This window comes from Physeter macrocephalus, chromosome 11 (assembly GCF_002837175.3).
Source record: "Physeter macrocephalus isolate SW-GA chromosome 11, ASM283717v5, whole genome shotgun sequence".
NCBI classification, from domain to species: domain Eukaryota; kingdom Metazoa; phylum Chordata; class Mammalia; order Artiodactyla; family Physeteridae; genus Physeter; species Physeter macrocephalus.
The window spans coordinates 93,601,787-93,629,663 of NC_041224.1; the positions used below are offsets into that span (position 1 = coordinate 93,601,787).

The 27,877-nt window shown below is 40.8% G+C and overlaps 1 protein-coding gene and 1 non-coding gene across 3 annotated transcripts; one reads left to right on the plus strand and one right to left on the minus strand.

Annotated features, from left to right (window-relative positions):
• Window positions 1-3,565: 3,565 nt before the first annotated feature.
• LOC112063529 (U6 spliceosomal RNA) lies at window positions 3,566-3,669 on the minus strand. The gene has a single exon (XR_002891038.1). It is a non-coding gene; the product is annotated as a U6 spliceosomal RNA (small nuclear RNA).
• A 7,663-nt stretch (window positions 3,670-11,332) lies between these two features.
• Window positions 11,333-27,812, plus strand: GATM (glycine amidinotransferase). 2 transcript variants are annotated; one of them, XM_007116724.2, is made up of 9 exons: window positions 11,333-11,508; window positions 12,994-13,212; window positions 19,263-19,458; window positions 20,879-21,069; window positions 22,208-22,345; window positions 22,487-22,651; window positions 23,930-23,993; window positions 24,690-24,806; window positions 26,775-27,812. In XM_007116724.2, exons 1-9 carry the CDS (start codon window positions 11,440-11,442, stop codon window positions 26,885-26,887), a joined length of 1,272 nt encoding a protein of 423 aa, XP_007116786.1. In that variant the 5' UTR covers window positions 11,333-11,439; the 3' UTR covers window positions 26,888-27,812. The 2 variants fall into 2 exon arrangements, with proteins under 2 accessions (XP_007116786.1, XP_007116787.1); XM_007116725.3 differs by lacking the exon at window positions 12,994-13,212 and having other exon boundaries at window positions 11,364-11,508.
• Window positions 27,813-27,877: the final 65 nt, after the last annotated feature.

The window sequence follows — 27,877 nt, forward strand, 5'->3', positions numbered from 1 at the left end:
TAGGGAACTCTGCTCAGTACCCTGTAATGGCCTATATGGGAAAAGAATCTAAAAAAGAATGGATATATGTATACGTATAACTGATTCACTTTGCTGTATACCTGAAATGAACACAGCATTGTAAATCAACTGTACTCCGATAAAAACTAAAAACAAACAAACTGTCATAGAGCAAAGACTAAGAAACTGTCACAGACCAGAGAAGACCAGAGAAGACATGACAACTAAACATAATGTGGTACCCTGGATGGGATACTGGAATGGAAAAAGGACATTGGTGGGAAAACTGGTGAAATCTGAATAAAGTCTGGCGTTTCATTAATAGGAATACACAGTGTTAGTTCCTTAGTTTTGACAAATGTACCGTGGTAATGTAAGATGCCAGCATTAGGGAGAACTGACACTGGGTGACAGGTATATAGGGACCCTGTACTACCTTTGTGACTTTTCTATAAATCTAAAACCTGTAATGGAAAATAAAAATAAAATGTCCCACAAACTCATGAGAATAGTTTTAACACATTGAAGTAAGATTTCTCTTGATACGTATCTTCTGCAAGTTTAGAGGGCAGACTTGGGCCAAACACCGACCTATACTATCCACCTTTAAAATACTTCTTGAGGCCTGTTAGGACCATTTTGCTAAACCTGGAAGTTAAAATTTTACACATTTGAATTCCCAGAACGTAAAATAAAAGTCCATTTCCTAAAGCTCATTTAACTCTCGCAAAGAGAATTGCACTGATCTCAGCAACGTTTGATGGATTCGTATGGGTCACTGGGCTTTTCTGAGCTGTGGTTATCCCATCGACAAAGTGAGGTCCCTCCCGGTTCTAAAATTCTATATATATGCCTCTCTCAAATATGTTAAACATTGTTTAAAGTGCGGTATCGATTCTGAGAGGAGAAAAAAAATGAACATTTTGATTAGGCAATTTATTCCACAGGCATTTATTAAGCGGCAATCACTGTGCTCTGGTACAGGACCTATAGCCCTTGCTCTCCAGAGGTCTCAGTCTGGTGATAGAGACAGATCTGGAAACAAGCTGTTACAGGCATGTAACAAATGCTGTAAAAGAGGTATTAACAAGGTGCACTGGTACTCAGGGAGGAATTGCTTTGCTCTGCCTGTGGAGGCTAGAGACGGCTTTGGACCTGACAAACAAGGACAACAATGAAACATTACAAGTTGATCTAACCAGAGTCAGTGAGGAATCTGTCCTATAGTAGTAAAATTTATTTTAATTGGCTGTGTATGAGAATTTGGGATTACTGGATTTTCCCAGCCATACATTGGTTGTTGAGTCAGTAATTCGGCTGCTACAGAGCTGGGCCAGAAAAGTACACTGTCTCACGTGGCAGATGCGCTCTCTGGGGAATGTTGATATGCGTCAACATTCACATGAACAAGATAACTTTCTAGAAAAGGCCATGTGTGGGCTACATATTCTGTCATTTCTAAATCAGGCCTCATTAAACATTCATGCCTCTCAGATCATTTCATTTCCATCTTACGGCTGAACATCTGTGGCTCAGGCCTTACAATCCTCAGTCTTAGTATATAGCTTTGCTTTTAAATTCTGAACAGCCTGGCAGAAATGGAAATCTAGGATTCCTAAGCAAAAATTCAAAATTGGCTCCTACCTGACCCCAAGCTTGCAAATTCTGAATAATTCTATTTAGGCAGGTCTTTCTTTAGTGAGAACGTGACATGACTGTGGGGGGAGCTTTGCCACTTAAATGATCTTGATGGGGGTGGGGATAAGTGCTTTCTCCTGGGATGTTGCCCAAGCCAACCCGAGAGAGGGGTACAGAAAACTGGTAAATGTTACTTCTCCACTTCCCAAGGCCTAGTTAGAGAAATGCCTTCTCCTGGGAGTGATAATTTGGGGAAATTCCTCACCAGCAACAAGTGAGACAGATGGGAGTGAAACAGCAAGCACAGATCTGAGAGAGCTGGGCAAAGTGCACAACAGACAGACGTGCCTTCCCACGCTAATCCCCGCGTCCTGCCAGATCATCACCTGTGTGGACACAGAGGAGCCAGGTGGCCATGGAAGGTGTTCTCCCAGAGCAGGGTTTACAGTTTTCCTGGGGCTGTGAGGGAAAACATCTGGGACAGTAAGAGAGTTCTTTGCAGTATACACAGAATCCTTTTCTTCTAAAGAAAAAATTGAGATTTATGGGGTTTTTTTCCTGATTATAAATGTAAGACTGGCTCATAGAGAAAACTGCACAAGTTGCTGAAAAGCAGAAAGAAGAATATAAAGAACACCCATTATATCTCTATCCAAGGATAGTAACTATTAAAATTTTAGTGAATTTCTTTCCAGGATTTTACATGCATAGGTATTCATCACGGTTGAGAGCATACTATATGTATAATTTCATATTCTGTTCTTTTTCTCTTAATATCATGACATAAGAATTGCCCTAGGTTATTAAAATTCTCTGTAAACATTCTTCTTAGTGGCTGCATGTTTTATCCTATGATGAAATGTATTTACTCTAAATCTTAAATTTATTCATTCATTTTAGAAATATTCATTAAATTTTTTTATTTTTTCACTTAAGAGTCCGATGCTGAATGTGTTTTAATTTCCTTACCCATCCGTTAGTTGTTGGCCACTCAATCCCTTTCTTATTTCATAGCTTTTTTTTTTTTTGAGGATCTAGGCCAGACATGAAAATAGGGAGTCAGAGTCAAGAAGAAGGTTGAAAAAATAATGGGAGAGGAATTTAGGCTGAATGAATGAGACGAGGGAGAGGGTCCAGTGAAAGCTGCTCTCCCACCACTAAGGCATCCAAGGATATTTCCTGCAAAATCAGGAATTGTTCATGGGCAAATAAATCTTTGTAGCACTGACATTATATAACTTAATGATGGTGATTCAGTAACTTCTCCACCATTTCTGGAATTGGCCAAATGCCTTCCTCACTCTTGGGTGCTGACTACATGTGGCCCACCCCTGGCCAGCACCACCAGTGCAAGTGGCTGTTGGATTAGGAAAGGGAAGTGCCAACTCAGAGGGCAATGTGAGGCACCTTTTTCAGCAGGGTGAGTGGAGCTATTTTAGCCCCTGCTAAAAGTCTTAAGGGTGGACTCAAGTGGGGATGAATATGTAGTCTATTTCCAGAACCATCCCCATAGGATAGACCTTTGTGGGGCATCCATCCCCTTCCTGATGTTCTCCCCTCTTTGACTGAAGTGCAGGGGCAACAGCTACACCTACGCTAAAATACCTTCTCTTGCCTCTGCAGAGTTCTCAGTAAAACACCTAAGCCATTCCTGTGCTTGTTTAGAGTGCTCATACTTTATGCTTTCCTTTGCTGTGCAAAGCTTTTAAGTTTCATTAGGTCCCATTTGTTTATCCTTGTTTTAATTTTCATTACTCTAGGAGGTGGATCAGAAAAGATCTTGCTGCGATTTATGTCAGAGAGTGTTCTGCCTATGTTTTCCCCTAAGAGGTTTATAGTATCTGGTCTTACATTTAGGTCTTTAATCCATTTTGAGTTTATTTTTGTGTATGGTGTTAGAGAATGTTCTAATTTCATTCTTTTACATAAAAATATGGAACGCTTCATGAATATGCATGTCATCCTTATGCAGCGGCCATGCTAATCTCTGTACTGTTCCAATTTTAGTATACATGCTGCCGAAGCAAGCACTGGAGTGCTCACACTATGTTCTGGTCTTTCCCTGTCTTTGGCATTCAGCTATAGCTGACCTGCAGAAGTTCAATTTGTCAAAGACTCTACCACGCAATCTTTATAGGTACAGTGTTATCCTAAGAAGGGCAGTTATCTGATAAATAACTCCCAGAAGAAACACTCAGATATCCTGAAGGATAAATGGAAGCATGTGACACAACATGAAGCTTACAGGAGAGTATCTGATATTGAAAGTAGTTGGATTACACATATACCTTGTGTTGCAATACGTATTTCCCTGAGAATTTGGAGAAAATCAAGAGGTATGAGAGGTAAGGGCACAGGCTTTGAAGTCTGCCTGTGTTTGAATTTGCCTCTGTCAGTCACTTGGCAGCTGTTTGACGTTGGGCAATTTATTTAACCTCCCTAAGGCTTAATTTCTTCATCTACATGAGATTTGAGATTATTTTAAGAATACCTCCTCAGGACTTCCCTGGTGGCGCAGTGGTTAAGAATCTGCCTGCCAATGCAGGGGACACATCCCTGGTCCGGGAAGATCCCACATGCCCGGAGCAACTAAGCCCATGCGCCACAAATACTGAGCTTGCGCTCTACAGCCCATGAGCCACAACTACTGAGCCCACGTGCTGCAACTACTGAAGCCCGTGCGCCTAGTGCCCGTGCTCTGCAACAAGAGAAGCCACAGCAATAAGAAGCCCGCGCACCACAACAAAGTGTAGCCCTGCTCGCTGCCACTAGAGAAAGTCCGCGCACAGGATCGAAGACCCAACACAGCCAAAAATCAATCAATCAATCAATAAAATTTAAAGATAAATGAATAAATAAAATTTGTCCTTATTTTAAAAAAAAAGCATACTTCCTCATAGATGAGTGAATAAGATAACATACATGAAGCTCTTAATCTGGCACATTTAAGCACTCAGTAAATAGTAGCTATTATTAAGTAGAGTGGAAGTTATTTTCAAATTAATTCAGTCAACAAATATTAATTGAGCACTGTCAGGGGCAGGGCTGTATGATAGCCCCCCTCCCCTTATACTTTATCTTTCATGTGGACTGAGTTTTTCTCTGTGGGTTCATTTATATTAAAATGATAACTTTATCTTTTTTGAAACAGCAGATTTGTTACATTATCTACTAAGTCCTAAGCAAGTCTCAGAGGCTCCTCCAAAAGATAGGAATATTGGTGGTAATGTCTCTCACAAGCCCATTGTTTAATTCTTGATGTGAGCAGTAGTTACTATTTATTTTTCTGCTCTAAAAGAGAAATTTCCTTAGCTTTCCTTAAGAGAAATCACTTAGCTTTGAGGTTAACTTTTGTAACTTTTTAAAGATAAGAGTGTGTTTTTAACCCCAGAGTCCTATGCTATATATTTAATGAAGTATTCCCCCTTTGCATTTTTAAACAACTATTATTTTGGCCTCACTTGAAAGAATGCTGTTGGTTCCTATAAACGGGCATCAGTTCCTCTCTAAATAAAGGTATTTTAATTTTTATCTGTCCTAAGACTGAGGTGACCCAAAGATGATGTACAAATGGCCAATATGCACATGTAAAGACCATCAACATCATTAGTCACTGGGGAAATGCAAATTAAAACCACAGTGAGACACCATGTCACACCCACTAGGATGGATATTATCAAAAACAATGGACTTACAAGTGTTGATGAGGATGTGAAGAAACTGGAAGCCTCACACATTGCTGGTGGGAATGTAAAACTCACGCAGCCACTTTGGAAAACAGTTTGCCAGTTCCTCAGAGTGTTAACCATGGAGTTAACACATGATACAGCGATTCCACTCCTAGATATACATCCATGATCAATGAAAAATACATTCACAAAAAAACTTGTACATAAACGTTCATAACAGCATTATTCATAATAGCTCAAAATGAAAACTATACACATCCATCAACTGATGAATAGATAAATATAATGTGGTAAATCTATCTATGGATAGAATAAATATGGAATATTATTTGGCCTTAAAAAGGAATAGTAAAATAGATAGCTAGTAGGAAGCAGCTGCATAGCACAGGGAGATCAGCTCTGTGCTTTGTGACCACCTAGAGGGGTGGGATAGGGAGGGTGGGAGGGAGGTGCAAGAGGGAGGAGATATGGGGATGTATGTATATGTACAGCTGATTCACTTTGTTATAAAGCAGAAACTAACACACCATTGTAAAGCAATTATACTCCGATAAAGATGTTAAAAAGAAAAAAAAAGGAATGAAGTACTGATACATGCTACAAGTTATGGATTAACCTTAAAAACATTATGCAAATTGAAAGAAGCCAGACACAAAAGACCACATATTGCATGGCTCCATTTACATGAAATGCCCAGAATAGGTAAATCAATAGATAAAAAGTAGATTAGTGGTCGCCAGGGGCTGGGAGGAGGTGGAAGGGGAGTGTCTGCTAATGAGTACAGGATTTCTTTTGGGGATGATGAAAATGTACTGGAATTAGTGAAGATAGACGGACAACTCTGTGACTATACTAAAAACCGTCAACTTGTACTCCTTAAAAGAGTGAACTTCATGCTATGTGAATTTATATCTCAATAAAGCTACTATTTAAAAGTAAAAGACTGGACTGGAACAGATGTAGTTGTTTTTCCATTAACAAAAATTGCCTGCCATATACTCATGTATCAAGACATTATCACATATTATCATTATGACCTTTGCCTTTTAGTTTAAGTTTACTTAGGACCTGAAAAAGAAGAGTGCTTACTGCTTTTAAATTCCAGAGGGTATCTAAAGACTGAAGTGAAAGAAATTAGAAGATTCCTTGAAGCAGACGCTACATGTTTCTTCCTTAATTTCCAGGTCAGTTTGAATGCCGATTTAAGCCAAGATTATTTTAAATACTTGGAGAAAGCTGGGTTTAACTTAGTTGGCGCTACGGTTTGCAGTGGTCATCTGATGAAAGACTCCACCACACTGAGAAATGCTGGGCAGTAATAACCCTGCTGTTGACAACTAATAAAAATCCTTAAAAGATGTGTAAGAGGACAGTGTTTCAGAGGCTGCTTTCATAATATTTTGCAACTCATTGGAAATGGAGGACTAGATTAGGAGGAGGAGGCAAAAATGCCCAGAGAGTTTCAAGCCAAAATCATATACTAAAATATGATGGAGCCGTTGACAAGAGTTAGCAGGAAGGACTGGCATGAGTTCCCCTGCAGGCACAGTGAGTTTGAGGTGCTGACAAAAACTCAGCTGACTGGTGCTTCTACCAGTGTAGAAGTACAGCATTTTTAGAGCTGGAAGCGGCCATATTGATTATCTAGTGACTAGTGCCTTTATTTTCAATGAGAAACCTCAGGCTGAGTGAAGGCGAGTGACGGCGAGTGACTTGCCCAAGGTATAGCTGAAAATTGGTATCAGAGCTCCTAGGCTAACATTCTGAGCTGCAAGTAGTTGGAAATGTAGATCAGACACTCAGGAGAGAAAGTGCTGCTACTTGGAAAGAACAACTTGGAAGTCAGCTGAATAGTGGGGATAGCTGAAGTTATGTGAGAGGATTTCTAGAGATGTAAAGGATGTTGAAACCAATGACTGCAATGACTCAAAGAGGGAGGTCTGGTGATCCTAGCCTGGGCTTTCAGAGCAGCACCTCCTTCACTGGACGACTGATTGAGGGCCTATGTTTTGTCAGGTGCTGTGCTCGGGATACAGTGGCAAATAAAAGAGGCTCCCAGCCCTTTTGGAGCCAACGCCCAGTGAGAGAGAGATCAGCAGGCAATTCCAGTGCAGTGTGACAGATGCTGTGAGGTAAGGGAATGGGGTGTGGTGGGGGCCAATCTGGTCCCCCAGCATTTCAAGTCCAGAAACTGAATTTTATCAGTTTACCCAGAATTGACTAGGCAGGCAGGAAAGGGAGAACATTACGAAGGAGAACATACTTTGAGAACAAGAACTGAGCTACACTAACCACACCCACCAGACTGTGAAGGATAAGCTAGAAAAAGGATTTAATACTTGACGATGAAGGTTCTACCTTTCCAGCCTTATCTTTCACTTGTGCTCATCCTGCAGGGTAACCCCCTCCCCATGTCCCCATTCCCAGGAATTGGAAGCTTGCTTGGTAAACTCAGAATCTGAAGGAGGTGAATATTCTTAAAGGATATTTCATCAAAACCCATGAAGTCATTCTTGTCCTCAATAGATATCACCTTTCCAGGAACCAGAATATTGATTCCATCCTTAGATAGAGCTGGATGAATAGACTCTGATAGATGGTACACTCTGGCTTCCTTTGTAAAAACTCCATTTTGGCAATCATACCTCTATAAATGCAGTCCTTTAAATATTTATTTGTTTATTAGTTAATTCATTCACATGTTCAAAATGTAAAAGTACAATAGGGTATACAGTGAAAAATCTCCCTCTTGCCCTGTCCCCTAGTCACCCAGGTCCCTGTCCCAGGGCCAACTTAAGTTATCCGTGTCTCGTGTAGCCTTCCAGAGATATTTTATTAATGCAGTCCAAATAATACTTTTTAAAAATTGCACCTTCCTTTAATTACATTCCAGTCATGAGAATATATTTAAGTCACCTTGTTTGAATTTGAGTAATCCCACTTTTTTCTGATTTCACTTGAGAGCTATCCTGTCTCTTAAACTAAAGATACAAATGTCTCTTAGAGTGGGTAACTTCTGCCGATAGCCAATCTCATCCATGTGTGTACGTGTGTGTGTACGTGTGTGTGTGTGCGTGTGTGTGTGTGTGTGTGTGAGCTTCACAGAGTATCTGTATCTCTAAGTTCTAGGAACACATTATGATTGCTTCCTATGTACAGATTCTGATGTCAGTCATGATAGTGAAATAATGATTTCTTACAATAAGCTCTGTAACTTATTTTCTTGACCCTATAACTATACTAGCTTTTTGTTTTAATCTCAGGACACGTTTCAAAAACTCTGTACTTTGTTGGTTGGAACTAGGTAGAGTTGGGCATATCCCCAAAGCAACAGTAATGAGGGAGATATTGGAAAGCAGAATTTGCCATGCTTCTGATGTGTTTTCTATTCCTTGTCCTCTTACCTATCCCCTCCATCTGCCACATTACCCTAAATTATGCCTCTAGATTAACCTACAAGAGTATACTACTATTAGACATGAATATGCATAATCATTAGTTACGAGACCACCAAGATCCTACAGGTACTGGCCCAGTCAAAGTTATTGGTGTCATACTAACCTACTGCAAATGAGGGAAAAGATGACAGAGTTCACAGTGTATTCCATTTCTTCTGAAAAAAGCAGCAACCAAAGACCAAGGTGTTAACAGGTATCACCATCAATACTTTGCAGAGTTGGCTTAGCAGTACACAAACAAACCAGTGTGGAAGACGTGTGCATCCAACTGATAAGGTCAATCTAAAAATTGTTACAGAACTTTTTCAAGAGAAAAAAATAAATGAATAATAAATTAATAAATAGGAAAGGAAAATTAGGGGGTGAGGAAAGTGCTTTGATTTGCTTTTACAGTGGTAGGACTGGTTTGGGTGGCTCTATCCATATACTTTCCTCTGGATTCCAGGAGATAAAGGTCTGTTCTACGACTATAATGAGGTTTTTTTTGTAATGTGAAACTTAATAATCTCCTGGCCTTATTATTTCCAGACACTCCCAATTCTTACATCTACAAAACCAAAACAGTGCCTTTAATGAGTGACATGAGGATGTCCTCAGATCTCAGACAGAAATGGAACAAGTAATGTCAATACCACTTGTTGTGTATACTTACTGTCCCCTTACATTCCTTTATTGAAGAGCAGCACATCTCTGGCCACGCTAAGTATACTGAGAGAATTAGAATTTAGAGGTGGCTGCATTTAATTGCTGGGAGAAGGCACTCTGTAAATTTTGAGAAATGTTAGAGATTTCCCAAAGCCTTTACTAGAAGTGTGACACCTTCATGAGAAAGGTGAAGGAATTTGATTCCAGGTCACACAGCAGGTTAGTAGCAAAGCTAAGACAAGAACCTAGATTTATTGACTCCTTTCACCTGATTATCACATTTGGAGGCCTCCTTATTGTTAGGGCTGGTAAAATATTACCTCAAATTCGTATAGCTCTTAGTGCCACATTAAGTTCTACGTGTACGATCTCTCCTTTTGGCCCATTTGTGTGCTGGGGACAATAAATGCAATTGTTCTCCCTTTGAGGATAAGAAGATGGCAACTCAAGAAGACACAAGGTAGTCTATAACAGAGTCAAGACCAGAACCCGTACTCCCAATTCCCTCTCCATGGCTGTTTCCACCATGCTATCCTGCTTGTCTAGCGCCTGAACTGGAAAATGAGTGCGAGACAACACAGTTTAAAAGACAGCTCCTTGAGGACATGGGGAGGGGGAAGGGTAAGCTGTGACGAAGTGAGAGAGTGGCAGGGACATATATACACTACCAAATGTAAATTAGATAGCTAGTGGGAAGCTGCCGCATAGCACAGGGAGATCACCTCTGTGCTTTGTGACCACCGAGAGGGGTGGGATAGGGAGGGTGAGAGGGAGGGAGACGCAAGAGGGAAGAGATATGGGAACGTGGGAGGGAGGTGCAAGAGGGAGGAGATATGGGAACATATGTATATGTATAACTGATTCACTTTGTTGTAAAGGAGAAACTAACACACTATTGTAAAACAGTTATACTCCAATAAAGATGTTAAAAAAAAAAGACAGCTCTTAATTACTTATTAAAAATAAGTAATTACATATATTGTGGGCACAGACATGAAATACTCTCTGTCCCCTCTCCTTCTAACAATATAAATGTTAAACCGAGTTCTCTAGTTTTGCACAAATCCGCAGCAACTAAAATTTTGCACTGTTTGGGAGCTACTTTTCTAACAAATGTATCCTTATCAAATTGAAACAAAATTTTAAATACATGAAATAGAAGGGAAAAAATTCCCTGTAGTCCTCCCTCATTTCTGGCCCACATTTATCTCTATTTTTCATGACTGAGTTTCTCAAGCCAGGGACACATGGCCGAAGACTATTTGAAACGACAAGTATTCCAAACAACACGTAACAGGCTAGTGGGTGGACCACGCAGCACCCCGGGGAGCGGATGACCTGAGTTCCAGACTTGGTCCCCTCCAGGCTCCAACCCGGTGTTGCCCTAAGAAGCCACCTAAACTTGAGGTGGTTTCGTTCACTGCAAAATGAGGGGACTAGATCAGTGCACGGAGATGAATTTAAACGTGAGACTCTACTCACGCTTTGCATATTTAAATCCATAAATGTAAATTTAAAACCATACATGTATATATCATTACGTTGACTCGTCAGAAATCGCGTCCTCCTCCCCGTCCCTGAGACTGGAGGCCTGGTTCGGCGGACCCAGGCGGGGCTGGCGGAGCTCGGCAGAAACCAGTGGGCGGGCTGACAAGCTAACAGAGGGCCAGCCCGGGGTACTTGACCCCGCGTCCCCCGCTCTCCCTGCCCTTCCTAACTTGACCCCGCGTCCCCCGCTCTCCCTGCCCTTCCTAACTTGACCCCGCATCCCCCGCTCTCCCTGCCCTTCCTAACTCCCGGGCGGCCCCGCGCGCCGCCGTTCGCTCCACGGCCCCGCCACCTGCTCCCGGCAGCCAATGGGGCGCGCGGCGGGGGGCGGCCGGGGTGGGGCGAGGCTACAAAAGGCCGCGCACCGGGACACCCTGCTGCGGGCGCGCTCTCGGGGCACTCGGAAGGAGGTGGCCGAGCGCTGGGCACAGTCGACTTGTGGACCAGGCGGGCGCGAGGCGATGCTGCGGGTGCGGTGTCTGCGCGGCGGGAGCCGCGGCGCCGAAGCGGTGCACTACATCGGGTCTCGGGTGCGTGCGCCGCCGCCTCATCGGGCAGCCGCGTGCTCTCTTCCCCCTCTCCTTTCCTGGTTTCCCCCCGCCAGCCTTGCACGACCCTGTCCTTTCTGGGCCCCCTTAGAAGCTCGGCTTCAGGAGCCTTTGCCGGCTGCCGGAAGCTTGGCGGTGTCCCAGGGGAAGGGGGCGTGCGTTGGGGCCACACCCAGTGGGCACAGCTGCGGTCTGCGCGCCTCGGGCTGTGTTGGCCTTCAGCGCGGGGGTCGCCGCCCTCCCCAGCCGGAGGGGGCGAGGGCGACAAGCAACCCCGCTTAGTGAAAAAGGGCGGCCTTTTGGCGGCTCATCGCTATGGGTGGGCAGAGAGTTGGGCATGCGTGTACCGTGGATGGACGGGAGAAGGGGCGAAGTGGGACTCGGGGACGGAGGGGGAGCGAGCAGGCTCATTCCAAGTGTAACGTGGAGTCCTGAGTCGCGAGAGGAGTTGGAGCGAGTTCGGTCTGTATCCAGATTTCTGCCCGGTCCTGCCCTCCGCTTCCCTGGTATGCAAACACGCGCCTGCGGCAAACCCTCCTTAGCTCCTGGGACGGGAATAGCCAGGCAGTTTGGCTTCCGCCAGCAACTGGCTTCAGAACAGCTGTCACTCCCTCCTGCTTTTTAGTCTCCACCTTGGCTCCCCTCCTGCCTCCTTCCTAAGGCTTTTAACAGAACCGGATAGAGATTTGTGGGGTTGAGGTTTGCCCAGTGTATGAGGGACTCTCCCTGCTCTAGAGTTTATGGGCTCTACATTTTCAAAAGCCTTTTTTGAAGTTCTTAGATCTCCTTCCTAGTTGTTTAAGTTTGTACCTGGGTTAGTTAAACCTTATCTTGGTTAGGGTACTGTGGACCATCTGTAAAATGAGCCCATGGCACTTGGTCAATCTCTCATAATCGCAGTGCCAAATAATATGAAGTGTGTGTCAGTGAGGACAAATTGATGGTTTGAAGCTGATTATTCTGAAAGATAAAGTCATTTAAAATGCTTCTATATTTTCATTTGCGTGGGGCGGGGGGAGAGGATCCGAATACTAGTAACCTTTGGTACTGACAGGGACAGGAGGCTGCCTCCCGCAGCTGGACTTGGCAGGGAGATCCGGAGCCACTTTCTGTGGTTTTCTGGGAAGAAGGGTGACCCATCATCTGCAGAAAACTTGCTTAAGGCTTGATTGCAGAAAACCATTCCGAGATATAAATGGGGGTGTATGGTCTTTGGGGACAAAATCTTCTGAGAAGTTTTAGAGTTATACCAATTAACATAATAGATAAAAAGATAATGTATACATAAACACAAAAGTAAAATCTGTAACCCCACTACCCACCTATCCACTAACATCTCGGTTTACATTCTCCTAAAAGATTTTAAATGCCTGGCTGTGTTATCCTGGATTTTCATCCCACCTCTACTTCCCCCTCCCCCAAGTACTGTGCAGGACCACACAATAATCTTTTCTTTGTTCTCGGAAGCTTGGAAGAACTGTAACGGGATGGGTGCAGCGAACTTTCCAGAGCACCCAGGCAGCTACGGCTTCCTCCCGGAATTCCTGTGCAGCTGACGACAAGGCCACTGATCCTCTGCCCAAGGACTGCCCTGTCTCCTCTTACAACGAATGGGACCCCTTAGAGGAAGTGATAGTGGGCAGAGCAGAAAATGCCTGTGTTCCACCATTCACTGTGGAGGTGAAGGTAAAGCCAGCGTTTCACATGTCTGAGTGGGTTCATTGCTCATGGTCTGCAGTCTGGCTTCTGCTCCCAGTCTCCTCTGTAACTGCGCTCACTTTAGCTTACCCAAGACTACCCAGATCCAGTGGCTGATGATATCTTACTTGGCATCTCTGCAGTATTTGACACTATCTACACCAATGATTACTCCCTCCTTCAGGTTTGGGGAGACCGTTTCAGGGGGCGGGGGGGATATTAGTTCTTTCCCTATTCCTCACATCTTCTTCCTTTACGGTCTGTAATGTTGGGCTGAACAGAATTTCACTGTAGCTGTTCTCACAGCTTCCTCCCACCCCTCCACTCTGGTCCAGATCTCTCTCCTGAATTCTGTTCCTATGAACACGTGAAATTCCTTGCTGGATATTGCCGCTGGACCTCAGACATGGCACATTTGAGTTCAGCTTCCAGCCACTCTGCAAAACTGGGACGTTCTTCATTCCTTCCTTTCAGTTTCTGGCATTCCTGTTTATTCAAGCTAAAACTTGTATTTATTTCTCCTTCAGTCACATCCTCCACATCCATTCTCCAAGACTGAACAAGTCTTTTATCAAAATGAACCTTACCTCCATCCCTCTGCTACTTCCTTAAGTCAGGATCTCACCTACTGCCTGGACTATTGCAGTTAACTCATAACTGGTCTCCCCTATTTGCTGCACTCTCTAAACCACCTCTAGCTTCTATCAGAGTAATTTTTTAAAACCCAAATTCAATATTGTTACTCATCTGCTCCTATCCTCTATTTTGCTAGCCTCTCTCCTCTAATAATTTCACCCAGGTTTCAGCAGACTTTATGAGATAACCGTATAAACAGCCAAATTAGACTACTACCAAACAAGCCTCAGGCCTTTGCTCCCACCTAGAACTCTCCCACCTACCTTCCTGCACCCCTTTTGTCTGCAGTTTAAACCTCCCCCTCTTCCTACCACCTAGTTCCAGTGGCATCTCCCACAAAGCCTTCCAGGATTTCCCTGGCAACAAGTAATATCTTCCTTTTTAAAAAACTCTTAGTGCTCTTTATCTGTAATATTTTTATGACCAGAGTCTCTGTGGGCTGGTATTCCGGTTGTGTACTGCATAAGGGTTCCATCCACACTTCAGATGCAGCTTAAGCTTCCATTAATAATGGGTTACAAATATATCTTCAATGTACTTAAATTCTTCCTGAATATTAACATTTTTATTTGTAATGTGGGTTGAGGAAATAAGTTCTGTTACATCACTGTCATCATCATCAGAAATGTTGCCTACCTTGTATCAGGGCTCCAGAGTTATTAGCACAAAAGAACTTGCTTTCCATCTGGAGAGGTATGATGTCTATTACGTAGAAATGAAGACTAATACTAAGTATCTTATGGCAACTAGCTGGCAAGGCAGTTGAATTCAAATACCAGGAGAGCTAAGGGAAAAGCAATGACCAAATGCTGGATAGTTAGGAAGTCTTCTTCCTAAACGAAGAAAATAATTCTTGAGTTAGACCTTGAAGAGAAGGTAATAGAAAAAGTCATAACTTCTTCTAGTTGTTCTGAAACTACCTTTGGTTTTGATATTTGATGAACAGATTAATTTATGTATCATCCACATATTTTAAAAAGGCATGATTTTTTTAAAGTCTTTTCTTGAAAGGAAGTCCCATCCCCTAACCATTTTGATTGGGTGGAATTAAATTTCAAATTCAGGCAATAGTTTATCCTTCTATTTGTCTTTAGAATAATTGACTTTTATATCATGTGATCTTATGGAATCAGAATTCTAAGACATTATCTTGAGTTCTTTGTCACTTGATTTATGATTTTAGATTTTGAAATTTCATGGACTTTTGGAAGGTGTGCCAGGCTGAAGTCAGGAGATCAGGATTGAATTAGGTATTTGATAAAAGCTTATTAGCTAATCTCAGTTAATCAGCTATTTGACCTTGTGATCTTGATTCCACAAATTTCTGGGCCTCACTAAAATGAAGATATTAAGAGGGTTGCTATCTACCTAATGAGATTAAATAGGAAGGCAAAAGGTTACATGTTACTTATTGTTAAAGGACAAAACTACAACTCATTATAGTTGTATGGATGTAATTTGCCAAGTCTGTTGAGGGTATAATAATTGTAGATAATAGTAGCATTAGCAGTATTGATTTCATTCATTTGTCTGGTTATTTCTGCTTTATGACACATAAGAAACTAGGTATCGAGGGAGAGGAAATTAAATCTAAGCCATGCATGGCCAACTAGAAGGTCTTACCTTCTAGTTGGAGAAAAATGACACAGATATATTAATCAGTTTGGGACCAATGAAATATAAAATAATGTAGTAAACCAGTTATAGGCAGTTAGAGCATAAGATATGTTGGAAGATGTAAGTGCTAGAAAAATTTTATGGGAATGAGGAACACAGTCATCAGGAAGCACAATTTTTGAAAGCTATGTGGCTTTTTATTCTGCAAACATGGTGAATACTTTCCATCAAATATGTGCTTTTTGTTTTGCTTTGGTCTTTTTTTTCTAAAGCCCTTGATAAAAGGACCTTTTAAAAATACAAAGTCGAGGGGCTTCCCTCGTGGCGCAGTGGTTGAGAGTCTGCCTGTCAATGCAGCGGACATGGGTTCGTGCCCCGGTCTGGGAAGATCCCACATGCCGCAGAGCGGCTGGGCCCGTGAGCCATGGCCACTGAGCCTGCGCGTCCGGAGCCTGTGCTCCGCAACGGGAGAGGCCACAGCAGTGAGAGACCCGCGTACAGCAAAAAAAAAAAAAAAAAAAAAAAAAAACAAAGTCGAGTGGGATGAATTGGGAGATTGGGATTGACATATACACACTACTATGTATAAAATAGATAACTAATGAGAGCCTACTGTGTAGCACGGGGAACTCTACTCAGTGCTCCGTGGTGACATAAATGGGAAGGAAATCCAAAAAAGAGGGGATATGTGTATACGTATAGCTGATTCACTTTGCTGTACAGCAGAAACTAACACAACATTGTAAAGCAACTATACTCCAATAAAAATTAATAAAAAAAATACAAAGTCGATCAAGGTTAATGTAATATAAGTTTGCAGCTGGAATAAATAATGTTTCTATTGAGATTTCTTAGCCTTCCAAAGACAGTATTTAAAATTCATTTGGCAAACACCCCTAAAGGGTTTTAGGCTCTGAAAGACTATCAGGTTTCTAGGAGTGCAGCCACATGTCTGCAACAGATTATTAAAAACATCACATGCTAAGCATTTAATATAGTGTTTTTTTATCTTGCAGACACTTGGTAAATGATTGCTAACTTATTTAGCAGGGTTATAAAGGAAGTGTAAATAATTTCCAACTGTCTCTTGGAAAATGTAGCCTGGCCTGATCATTCAGACTTTGTCCAACCTTAGCCAGAGTATGAACTATACAAGAGAATTCACACTTGTTCAAATAACTTTTTTCTCCCAGGAAAGTTTACATTTATCAAGCAAGCTTCACTCTGCACAAATAGTCACATGGGATACTTTGGAATGTGTCCAGCAAGAAAACATGGCTGTGCAGCAGAAACTATTTAACCCAGTGTTAAATTTTCAAAGACCTCTTGTCCCCTCGTGGACTGTTAGAGATGTGCCTGGCATGAGAAGGAGGAAGTGGTGAATGGATGAGTAGTACCAGGATGTGTTTGAGAGGAATATAAAGAGTTATTATTATCCTCTCCTCTGGTTGCTACTGCAGGACCTCCTAGGAGTAGAAAACAGTAGAGTGCTCTTGTTTTGTTTTGTTTTTTAAAAGAGTGGATTGATCTTAACAAGCACTCAGATTTTTAATTCTGATAACATTTTTCATGGGCCAGAAATTGAGCTTATTGTTTACCTATAGATCTTCAAAAATAAAGCAACTGACTGATCATTTAGACAGGGTTTGGCAAGGTTTTTCTTTACAGGGCCAGATAATAAATGTTTCAGGCTTTGCAGACCATAGGTCTCTGTCACAACTACTCCACTCTCAACTCTGCCACTGTAGTGCAAAACCACCACAGGCAATATGTCAATGAGTATTTCTATGTTCCATAAAACTTTTATTTGCAAAAACAGGCAGCAGTCCAGATTTGGCCCATGGACTTTAGTTTGCCAGCCCGTTTCAGAGCTTCACTGGCATCTCCCTGTTTGCTGAAGACCTGTTTTTCAGATTCTTATTCCCTCCCCAGCAGGCTCAGCTCCAGCCTAATTGATGTGAACCTAGGTATTGAACTAACAAGAGGCAGGTCTGCTTCCATATGTTTGATATTTATCAGGCTGAGGTGAAAGTGGAAGTAGAGACATATAATCTGGAAAAGACATGGTCTTTGACATTAAAGAGCTAGACATCTAGATAGTCTATCTCATTACCCAGTTTCCCCTTCTTTATGGCACTTACCACTGTCTGAAGTTATCTGTTTTTGAAGTTATCTGATAATGGAAACCTTATCGGACATGATTAGGACTGGTGGTTGGTTAATCAATGATATAAGGAAACATTTTAAAAACACCCGCTTTAACACAGACCTACTAGAGAATGGACTTGAGGATACGGGGAGGGGGAAGGGTAAGCTGGGACAAAGTGAGAAAGTGGCATGGACATATATACACTACCAAATGTAAAATAGATAGCTAGTGGGAAGCAGCTGCATAGCACAGGGAGATCAGCTCTGTGCTTTGTGACCAACTAGAGGGGTGGGATAGGGAGGGTGGGAGGGAGGTGCAAGAGGGAGGAGATATGGGAACATATGTATATGTATAACTGATTCACTTTGTTATAAAGCAGAAACTAACACACCATTGTAAAGCAATTATACTCCAGTAAAGACGTTAAAAATAAGAATAAAATAAAAATTAAAATACCTGCTTTAAACATTTTTAAAAAACTTAAAACATATAAATGTATGTTGCTTTGCCAATCTTTTGATGAAGGTCCAAGGCTTTTTCTTAGCATTTGAATCTTCTGATTGGAATTCTGCTTTAGGTGTCTTAATAAATTATATACATGTGCGTCTCCTACATTTCCCAATGTATTTTTTAATTTGACTGAGAACTTTGCACGTGGAAAACAATCTGAATGAAGAATCCTTCCAGACTTTTCCACTTTTGAAAACCAGTATTTTATAGCTGTTGTACCTACCCTAATTCAATAGTAATTTTTAGCAAATTGATTGAGCCTTTTTAAAGCATTCAACCGCTTTCCATTCAGTTGTCTTTTAAAATGCGTATAACCCTTGGACACTTTCTAAATGTTAAGATTTATTTTCAGCTACTTAAAATTTTGGGGATTTGCTTATCAAATCACTTCTTTTTATGGTGAAAGGACCTGAAGCACTATGAGAGCTTAGATGGATTGGGGAGAAGAGAGGTTGGTGGGGAGAGACACTTTGGCAGGGAAGTGTAGGAAGCACTAAAGGTAGACTTACACCGCTGCACAGGTTTGCCAAGTGGTGATTCTGTTGAATGAGAAAATAATCAATAATGGCTTTTTAAGAGAAACAAAGCATAGTTGAGAGTACGTCCCTAACCTTTCAGGGAGCAGTGTCCTATTTTCCTACAAAGTATCTTGAAGTGCTGTTTTTTAGACAGAATTCTGGGATGCCTGGGTAGCCCATGGTTTTACCTTCGTATAGGTGTGCTTTTATTCTCTTAAGGTATTTTGTTTGTTCTCTTATTTGATTTCATTGAGACTGTCTGATGGGAGCGTCCATGTCCTATTTTGTCTATGAAGCATGTAAAAACTGCCCCAAGAGCATTCCAAGCCCATGTGAGGGCAGACATGCTGTGTGTGGTAAGGCATGAGATCTCAGGCAGAAGGAACAAAAGGTCTCAAAACATCCAGAGAATTTAGAGATCTTCATTCAACAAATATTGAGTGTCTTCCCAGAGTCATTGTGCTTGGTTCTGGGGATGAACACTGCACCAGATGTGGTCTCAGTCTGAATTCCATTAAGTTATACAAGTAATTGTTCACAACCTATGAACCTATCTTGAGCTGTAATTTTTTCCTGTAAGTATTTCACTTACTTTCTTCTGGTTCTAGGCCAACACATATGAAAAGTACTGGACTTTTTACCAAAAGTATGGGGGCCATTATTTTCCCAAAGATCATTTGAAAAAGGCTGTTGCCGAAATTGAAGAAATGTGCAATATTTTAAAAATGGAAGGAGTGACAGTGAGGAGGCCTGACACCATTGACTGGTCCTTGAAGTATAAAACTCCTGATTTTGAGTCTACGGGTAAGTGATGTTGGATACTTAAACTGGTAGAGTCTTAATTTTTTTATTTCTCTCAATCTGTAAGGAGAAAGCTCTGATTATTTCTCAGAGATCCCTTTGTTTTAATAATCCTTCAAAACTTTAAAGAGGGCTTCCCTGGTGGCACAGTGGTTGAGAGTCTGCCTGCCAGTGCAGGGGACACGGGTTCGAGCCCTGGGCTGGGGGGATCCCACATGCCGCGGAGCAACTGGGCCCGTGAGCCACAATTACTGAGCCTGCGCATCTGGAGCCCGCGAGCCACAACTGCTGAGCACGCGTGCCACAAAGACCGTGCTCCACAGCAAGAGAGGCCGCGATAGTGAGAGGCCCGCGCACCGCGATGAAGAGTGGGCCCCGCTTACCACAACTAGAGAAAGCCCTCGCGCAGAAACGAAGACCCAACACAGCCATAAATAAATTAATTAATTTAAAAAAACTTTAAAGATTATTTAGGAACAGTTTGGTTCTTTCTGGTAAGACTTAGATGTACACATTCTAAACTCCATTGTAAATCTAGAATTTCCTTGAAAGAAGCAGTTTTTCTAAACATAATGAGCATTCCCTTACATAAGACCATTGGATTCCATTTAATTTTCCTCAAGAACAGAAATTAAAAGGGGAACAGAAACATTCCCATCTTATTTTTATTTTTTATTTATTTATTTATTTTTGCAGTACGCGGCCTCTCACTGTTGTGGCCTCTCCCGTTGTGGAGCACAGGCTCAGCGGCCATGTCTCACGGGCCCAGCCGCTCCGCGGCATGTGGGATCTTCCCGGACCGGGGCACGAACCCGTGTCCCCTGCATCGGCAGGCGGACTCTCAACCACTGTGCCACCAGGGAAGCCCCCATCTTATTTTTAACTGACACTGCTGCAAGATTGTTTTTGTGCCTGAGTTCAGTGTGTTCTTTTTTTTTTTTTAATATTTATTTATTTATTTATTTGGTTGTGCTGGGTTTTAGTTGTGGCAGGTGGGCTCCTTAGTTGCAGAGTTCGGTGTGTTCTAATTTACAGTTGTATAAGTGATCCTTGGCCCAATTTTCATCTTGTGGTACTGATATTCCCTGAAAAACTCTGTTAGGAGTTACAAAAGGTGAAAACTTGGTGGTTAAAGATGTCTTTGAACAAGAGATGCTTCTTTTTCTCTTTTCTTCTTTTCCTTTTTTTTTTTTTTTTTTTTTCCTATTTGGCCTGGCTTCACCATCCCCACACAGAATTCATGTTAACAGTCTAGCATGTATCATTTAATATTTTTTCATTTGCGTATAATTATATACATATACATATATAGGTTTTCTGTAATTTTAATTTTTTTACCAAAGAATGAAATCACATTATATAGACTCTTCTGTCTTGGAAGTTAGCATCACTGAAGTTGCTATGGAACTTTCTGGCCTGACAGGTTTATATGGTGCGATGCCTCGAGACATCCTGATAGTTGTGGGAAATGAGATTATCGAGGCTCCCATGGCCTGGCGCGCTCGCTTCTTTGAGTACCGCGCATACAGAGCAATTATCAAAGACTACTTCCGCCGCGGGGCCAAGTGGACAACAGCTCCTAAGCCCACAATGGCTGATGAGCTTTATGACCAGGTAAGTCCCCAGTTATGGGAGAGCTTATTAGTAACTTTTCTAAATAATCCACAGAGACTGAAAGATTCTCTGATACCTTGTATTTATTATGTATTTCAGAAGCTGAGATCACTTACTTTTCGAAAACTGATTGTTTTATTATGAAAATAAGAGTAAATGATAAGTTATAATAACAGTAATAATAATAGCTAACACTTATTGGTGTTTACCATGTGCCAGATCTTTGAGCACAGGCTCCGGACGCGCAGGCTCAGCGGCCATGGCTCACGGGCCTAGCCGCTCCGCGGCATGTGGGATTTTCCCGGACCGGGGCACGAACCCGTGTCCCCTGCATTGGCAGGTGGACTCTCAATCACCGCGCCACCAGGGAAGCCCCATGTGCCAGATCTTGAACTAAGTACTTTATTTACATCCTCAGTCCTGTTTATTTTTCATAACAGCCCCATGAGGGAGTAGTTTCATTCCATTACAGGGAGGAAAACTTGTCTAAAGGCGCATTGGTGGAGACAGAACAGTCACTAGGCTGAACTCCAGCCTTTTCTAGAAAAAGAATTCGGTCTGTAGGCCATATTCACAGTAAAAGGAAGTATATGTCTCTATTAGATCACTTACTATTTGATCACTTATAGAAAGAATCAAAAAATGAAAATTTCTTTAAACCCTTTATGGGTTTAAAGACAGAAGTAAGTAATGAATCTATTACCCAACCGCACACCCAATCAAATTTGGTAGGGGATGCATGGCATCGCATTTTATGGTATGAGTTAGGCTCAGGGCCAACTTCCTTTTTCAAAAGAACAGAATGACTTCATCTTGCAGATTTTCAATAATGTAGATAGACACATAAATCATTGGATGGGTCATGGAATATTTTCAGTTTCATTACTGCCTCTGTACCACTTGCTTCCAAGTATCAGGAACTTGTCATGCCTAGTTTTTACTTTTTTTGTTGGTGGTTTGGTTTATTTTGGTTTGCTTAGCATGGGCCTGCATCTTCCCATGCATGTTTCAGTCTAGAACAGGGCAGTAGTATTTCAGGAAATGATGATGTTGAACTAATTTTCTTAGTAATGAAGGCCCTGTGAGTCATCTCATCATGAACCAAGGCATTGTGTGTGTTCATTCTTGTTCCAATTAGGATTACCCCATCCATTCTGTAGAAGACAGACACAAATTGGCTGCTCAGGGAAAATTTGTGACGACTGAGTTCGAGCCATGCTTTGATGCTGCTGACTTCATTCGAGCTGGAAGAGACATCTTTGCACAGAGAAGCCAGGTTGACAAAGGCTACCTCGGAAATTTCTCACTTTATTATTATATTTTAAATTTCTGAAATTAAAATATTTTCATCCTATTTTTAGTTATCTAAACATAGAACCAAATCTTTATAGGTTTATGTCTCCTTTTTTATTTTCAGGTGACAAACTACATGGGCATTGAATGGATGCGTAAGCATCTCGCTCCAGACTACAGAGTACATATCATCTCCTTTAAAGACCCCAATCCGATGCACATTGATGCCACCTTCAATATCATTGGGCCCGGTCTTGTGCTTTCCAATCCTGACCGACCATGTCACCAGGTAGGGGAGTTCTTAGGACTCTGGAAAATCAAGAGAGTTTGGCAACTGAAGGAATTGCCACTATTATTTTAAGCACTTCGGTGATTCCTAATGGTTCTAAATGACAGATTCAGCAATGCTCACATTATTATGATCAAACATTGGATTGCTTATGTTATATTTACTACAGGATGTCCAACACTCAGAAATATACACTATAGCCGTGATAATTAGTGTAGTGTCATCAGACTCTAACTTTGACTGCTTGCTGCTGTCAGAGCCTCAGGTTTGTGCGTTATGTGTGTGTTTTTATTGAACAGAGTGGTATTATCTCATAACTTGCAGCCAAGGTTCCTCAGCAGATGAATTGCAAACAAGATGATCTCTGCATGTCTGGGGTAACACCACTAGGTAGTGAGTGTCTTCTTCCCTCTCCAGTGGGGCCCCTTTCAGCCAGGTCCACCCTGCAGGGGAAGAGCAGAGCCACTGCACTGCAGCAGGTCTGTCCCTACTGCAGCCTCCTACTTCTGCCCACTGCCCCCTACTTCCAGTTGGGTGGTGAGTGATTTTGTGTTATTTGCTGGGCTGCAGTGCGCCATGGCAAAATTCACTATTTTACCATATCACTGTTCATTTCTAGTCTATATATTTAGACCAATGACCAAGATTACTTATTCACTTCATTTTAATTTATTTATATATAATTTATATAAATCAATTATGTATATTATTAAATATTTATTTAATATAATTTATTGCTATACTAAGTGGGTATGTGAACTAGGGATGGTTGGGTTATAATAGGTCACTAGGGACAGTTATGGTTCTTTGGGAGTATATACCTAACATCTGTCTTTATACCATGGTCACAGACGTAAGGTGACAGACTATGAAGCGGAGGGACTATGGGTTTGACATAGTCATATTTTGTTTTCTTACAACTAAGTAATAGGAAATATTTTCATTTTCTTTAATGAGAATTTCTCAAGGAAAATATCTTTGGTCTTTTAAAATCTCTGAAACCTGTGAAAAGCACAAGAATATTTTTAAAAGCTTTAACATTTCTGTTACTTTTTAACTTTAATCTGGCAATCTGAGGATTTTATGTACATTTTAACTAAGATTCAGACAAAAATGTTTTGAAATTTTAATTTTTTAATTTTGGCAGTTGAGAAGACAGCTTCTCAAAAAGAATTATTTATCATAAGGGCTATCAGAGACCAAGAATGATAAGAATAGTATCTATAGATTTAAGCCTCTTTGGGTTTGGGGGGTTTTTTTTTTATTTTGGTCTTGCAGATTGATCTTTTCAAGAAAGCAGGATGGACCATAGTTACTCCTCCAATACCAGTCATCCCAGATGGTATGTTTACTTTTGTATACTCATAGCCTAAAATAATTACTGCAGTGGCCAAGAATCTTTCACCTATAGACAGCAGCCTGCATATTAGCAATTTAGAATATTTCTCTGGTAAGCAGTAAACTGGTGCTTGGCACTCCGGGTACTAGAACAAGGCTGGACTTGTGTTCACAACCTCTCCTTCCATAGAAAATGAAAATGAAAAGACAGGAAAAATCACTATAAAACAATATCACGGAAAGCAAGAAATGGCTTTTTAAAGACAACAAGGTGACGGGCTTCCCTGGTGGCGCAGTGGTTGGGAGTCCGCCTGCCGATGCAGGGGACACGGGTTCGTGCCCCGGTCCGGGAGGATCCCACATGCCGCGGAGCGGCTGGGCCCGTGAGCCATGGCCGCTGAGCCTGCGCGTCCGGAGCCTGTGCTCCGCAACGGGAGAGGCCACAGCAGTGAGAGGCCCGCATACCAAAAAAAATAAATAAATAAAAAATAAATAAAGACAACAAGGTGAAATTCAAATGTGTAATGAGTATGGATTGATTCATAACATTTACAGATAGCCTTAAGATTAAAATAAACTTTCACAGGGAAACTGAACTATTGAAAGAATTGAGCTGTCACTTGAATATTCTTCACTTCTGAATCCTTGCTTTAACCAAGAATAACAGCAGACATGATTTAACAGTTATTGCTATTTTTAGATCACCCACTCTGGATGTCGTCCAAATGGCTTTCCATGAATGTCTTAATGCTAGATGAAAAGCGTGTTATGGTGGATGCCAACGAAGTCCCGATTCAAAAGATGTTTGAAAAGCTGGGTATGTACCCGGCATAAATGAAACATGTTCATATTCAAAACTATTAAATGAGAAGAAATGACATGCTAGGTCTGATGTATGATTTATCTAATTAAATTTCTGTTCCTTTTAGAAGTACCAAGTTATTATTTCATAGATGGACAATATATTTGTTTTCAACAATCACAACCTCAAAAGGTTGGAGATGCATCCCAGGCTTCGTAGACACCCCCTTAGCAATAAGTTTATCAATCTTCTGTGACTTATCTAACTTCCTGGTGCCCACGTGTGGAGAACTACCCCTTTGCAGATAAGCATATGGATGATTTGGCCCTTCGCCAAATAAAATTGTTGGGGTCCTTTAAAAGTAATTTGTCATTACATATTTTAAAGGACGTTTAAGGATACAGATATAGAATTGACTTATATGTGTGATAAGCACTGTGAACAAAGTAATGAAATACAATAGAGGATGTCAGTAAATCATTTCAGCTTTGAACTGAAAAGCAGAACTGGTTAGTACTTGGGTGGGAATTTGCTTATCGTGGTATTCAAAATTTAGACCGTTATTCTATACTGAGAAAAGCGTTGAAAGAATTTTCATATGGCTGTTAGTAGGGTGCAGAAGTGTGTGTTTATCACTATCATTCTACTTGACATATCCTAAGTGTCAAATAAAGCCAGGCGGTACACTTGTTGAAATCAAGTCATGTTTTGATTTATGTCTTATATTTCAGGTGTACTACTCAGAAGATATTGTTTGCCCCTTTGAAACATCCCTCTTTAATGAAGTATCAGTTTAAAAAGATTAGCCCATTAGTTTTAGATTAAGCCCAATCTAATGATTTCACCCCTAATGCTATCCCACTTTTTTTTTTCGTGGCTTTTGTTAAATAAGCCAATTGCTTGGGTTCAGTTTCCTTGTCCATTAAGATTTTATTGTTTCTCAACTTAAAATATTATTAAGTACCAAATATTTGATTTATAATTTTGTTTTTAATAAAGTCTTTTTGAACATAGGGAACTTGTTAAAGCAAATTAAATTCTGTCCAATTCAGGGTTATATGGCTCTAGCCATCTGACTAACATAGATATGTCTTTCTATCAGGAAACACATGCTCATGGTTAAAAGCCCACTTCTTATCCCAAGCCCACTCCTGAACCCATGTCCAAACCCTGTTTTTACTCTTCAAAGCCCTGCTCAGTCTTACTTTCTCATGAAAGGCTTTCCAGATGACTCATGTTGCCTTTCTAACTATACCAGTGGACCCTTTAGCAACTCTGTAGCTTAGCTTTCCTCTCAAAATAATGGACTCCTCGAGAGAGGAGAATAGATTTTCTTTTTAAAACCCCATTATGCCAAACACAACAGATTCTTCCAAAATACCAATGGTTGACTGGGCCACGTACATCATAACCATATTAATACAAATGGTGCTGGATTAAACTAATTGCCTGAGTAGCTTTGATACCTGTATGACCATACAACCCAGATGAGCTCTGTTCCATTGTTTCCTAAAGGTGGCCTGGTCAAGCTAATTGTGTCAGATAAACTCTGCTTATATGTGGGTAGTTTAAGTCAACTTTTCAGGTTGGCTAAATTATACTTTTCTTACTAAATTGACATGGTAAAATTAGAAACAGTCTGACAAAGTAGTTAAAGCATAATTCTAAAAGGCCTTGAAATTTTACTATTTGGATTGTTTCTGAACGTTTGTCAGATATATCCGCTCATGAAACCTGTTGACTTGTGAATAGTCAATAGAACAAAATAGACTTCAGAGTCTCTGCTGACTTTCTGGTGAAGGTTTTATATTAGCAGTGGAATAGATTAGATGAAATATAATTGATGAATAAAATTGAAAGACTATCCTGGGGTGGACTTAAGGGTTAGAACCACAGGATTCCTACCCATTTTTAGGTTCATTTCTATAGAAGAATCTTCATGTGAGTCCATCTAACTGGCCACGTCTCTCTCTTTCCATGCAGGTATCAGTACCATTAAGGTTAACATTCGTAATGCCAATTCCCTGGGAGGAGGTTTCCACTGCTGGACCTGCGATGTCCGGCGCCGAGGCACCCTACAGTCCTACTTTGATTGACCAGGCCTGCTGGGGCTTGGGGCTTGGCTTCAAATAAACCTAGGAAGCTTAGGGATAAGGTTCATTCTCCTGCTTTAAAAAGTGCATGAACTGTAGTGCTTTATACAATCATATCCATAACAGGGGTCTTAAGCCTGGTTTATTTTTATTACTTTTCTTTGATAAAAGGAAAATAACCTGTGCCAGATCTTACTGTCTTCTCCTAAATTTTTTTACTGTTTGGCTTCAAGCATAAAAATTTGGTGAATGTCTACCAAAACAAAAATTAGTCATTTGAGTAACTTGGCTACTAATATATTTAACCATCTACCTCTGTTTTTAATTTTCTTTCCAAAAGGCAGCTTGAAATGTTAGTCCTAATAGTCACGTTTTTTTCCTTTTTGCTAAACTTGTGAATGTTTGTATCACTTCTTTTTTCTAAATAAAAGACTCAGAATGTACACAGATCTTATAGAACCAGTAATTGTCTCTTTTTCTAATAAGGAATTTTGGTAATTTTTAATTTTTTGTTTTAAAAAATAACTTAGACTATGCAAACATTTAAGTGAATTTTCCATGAATATTTTTAATATTCTCATCTCAACATTGGTGATATTTGCTATTAAAAACCTTTTCATACAACTTACCTCATTTCAAGTGATTTATTTTAATCTCTTTTTTCTTCTCTGTCCAGAATTTTAGAGGAATATTTAGTGCAATAGGATATAACTATCAGTTGCAATTCCTAAATTTTGATGTTCAGTATCTAATGGATACATTGCATCTTTGGTAATCTAAGATTTGTTTACAGATATGCAAATTATTTAAAGCACAGATTTTAAAAGCATTAAAAAAAAACTAATGGAGGGAAAACCTACATGCGATGTGAAATAATTTTAATGTTGTACATGTATTTTTATTCTAATAAACTTTTGTGTTACAGAATGGGTTTTATTAGAGTTTGGCATCAGCCTAATCATTTTAAGCATAAGTAAATTATGGGAATATAGC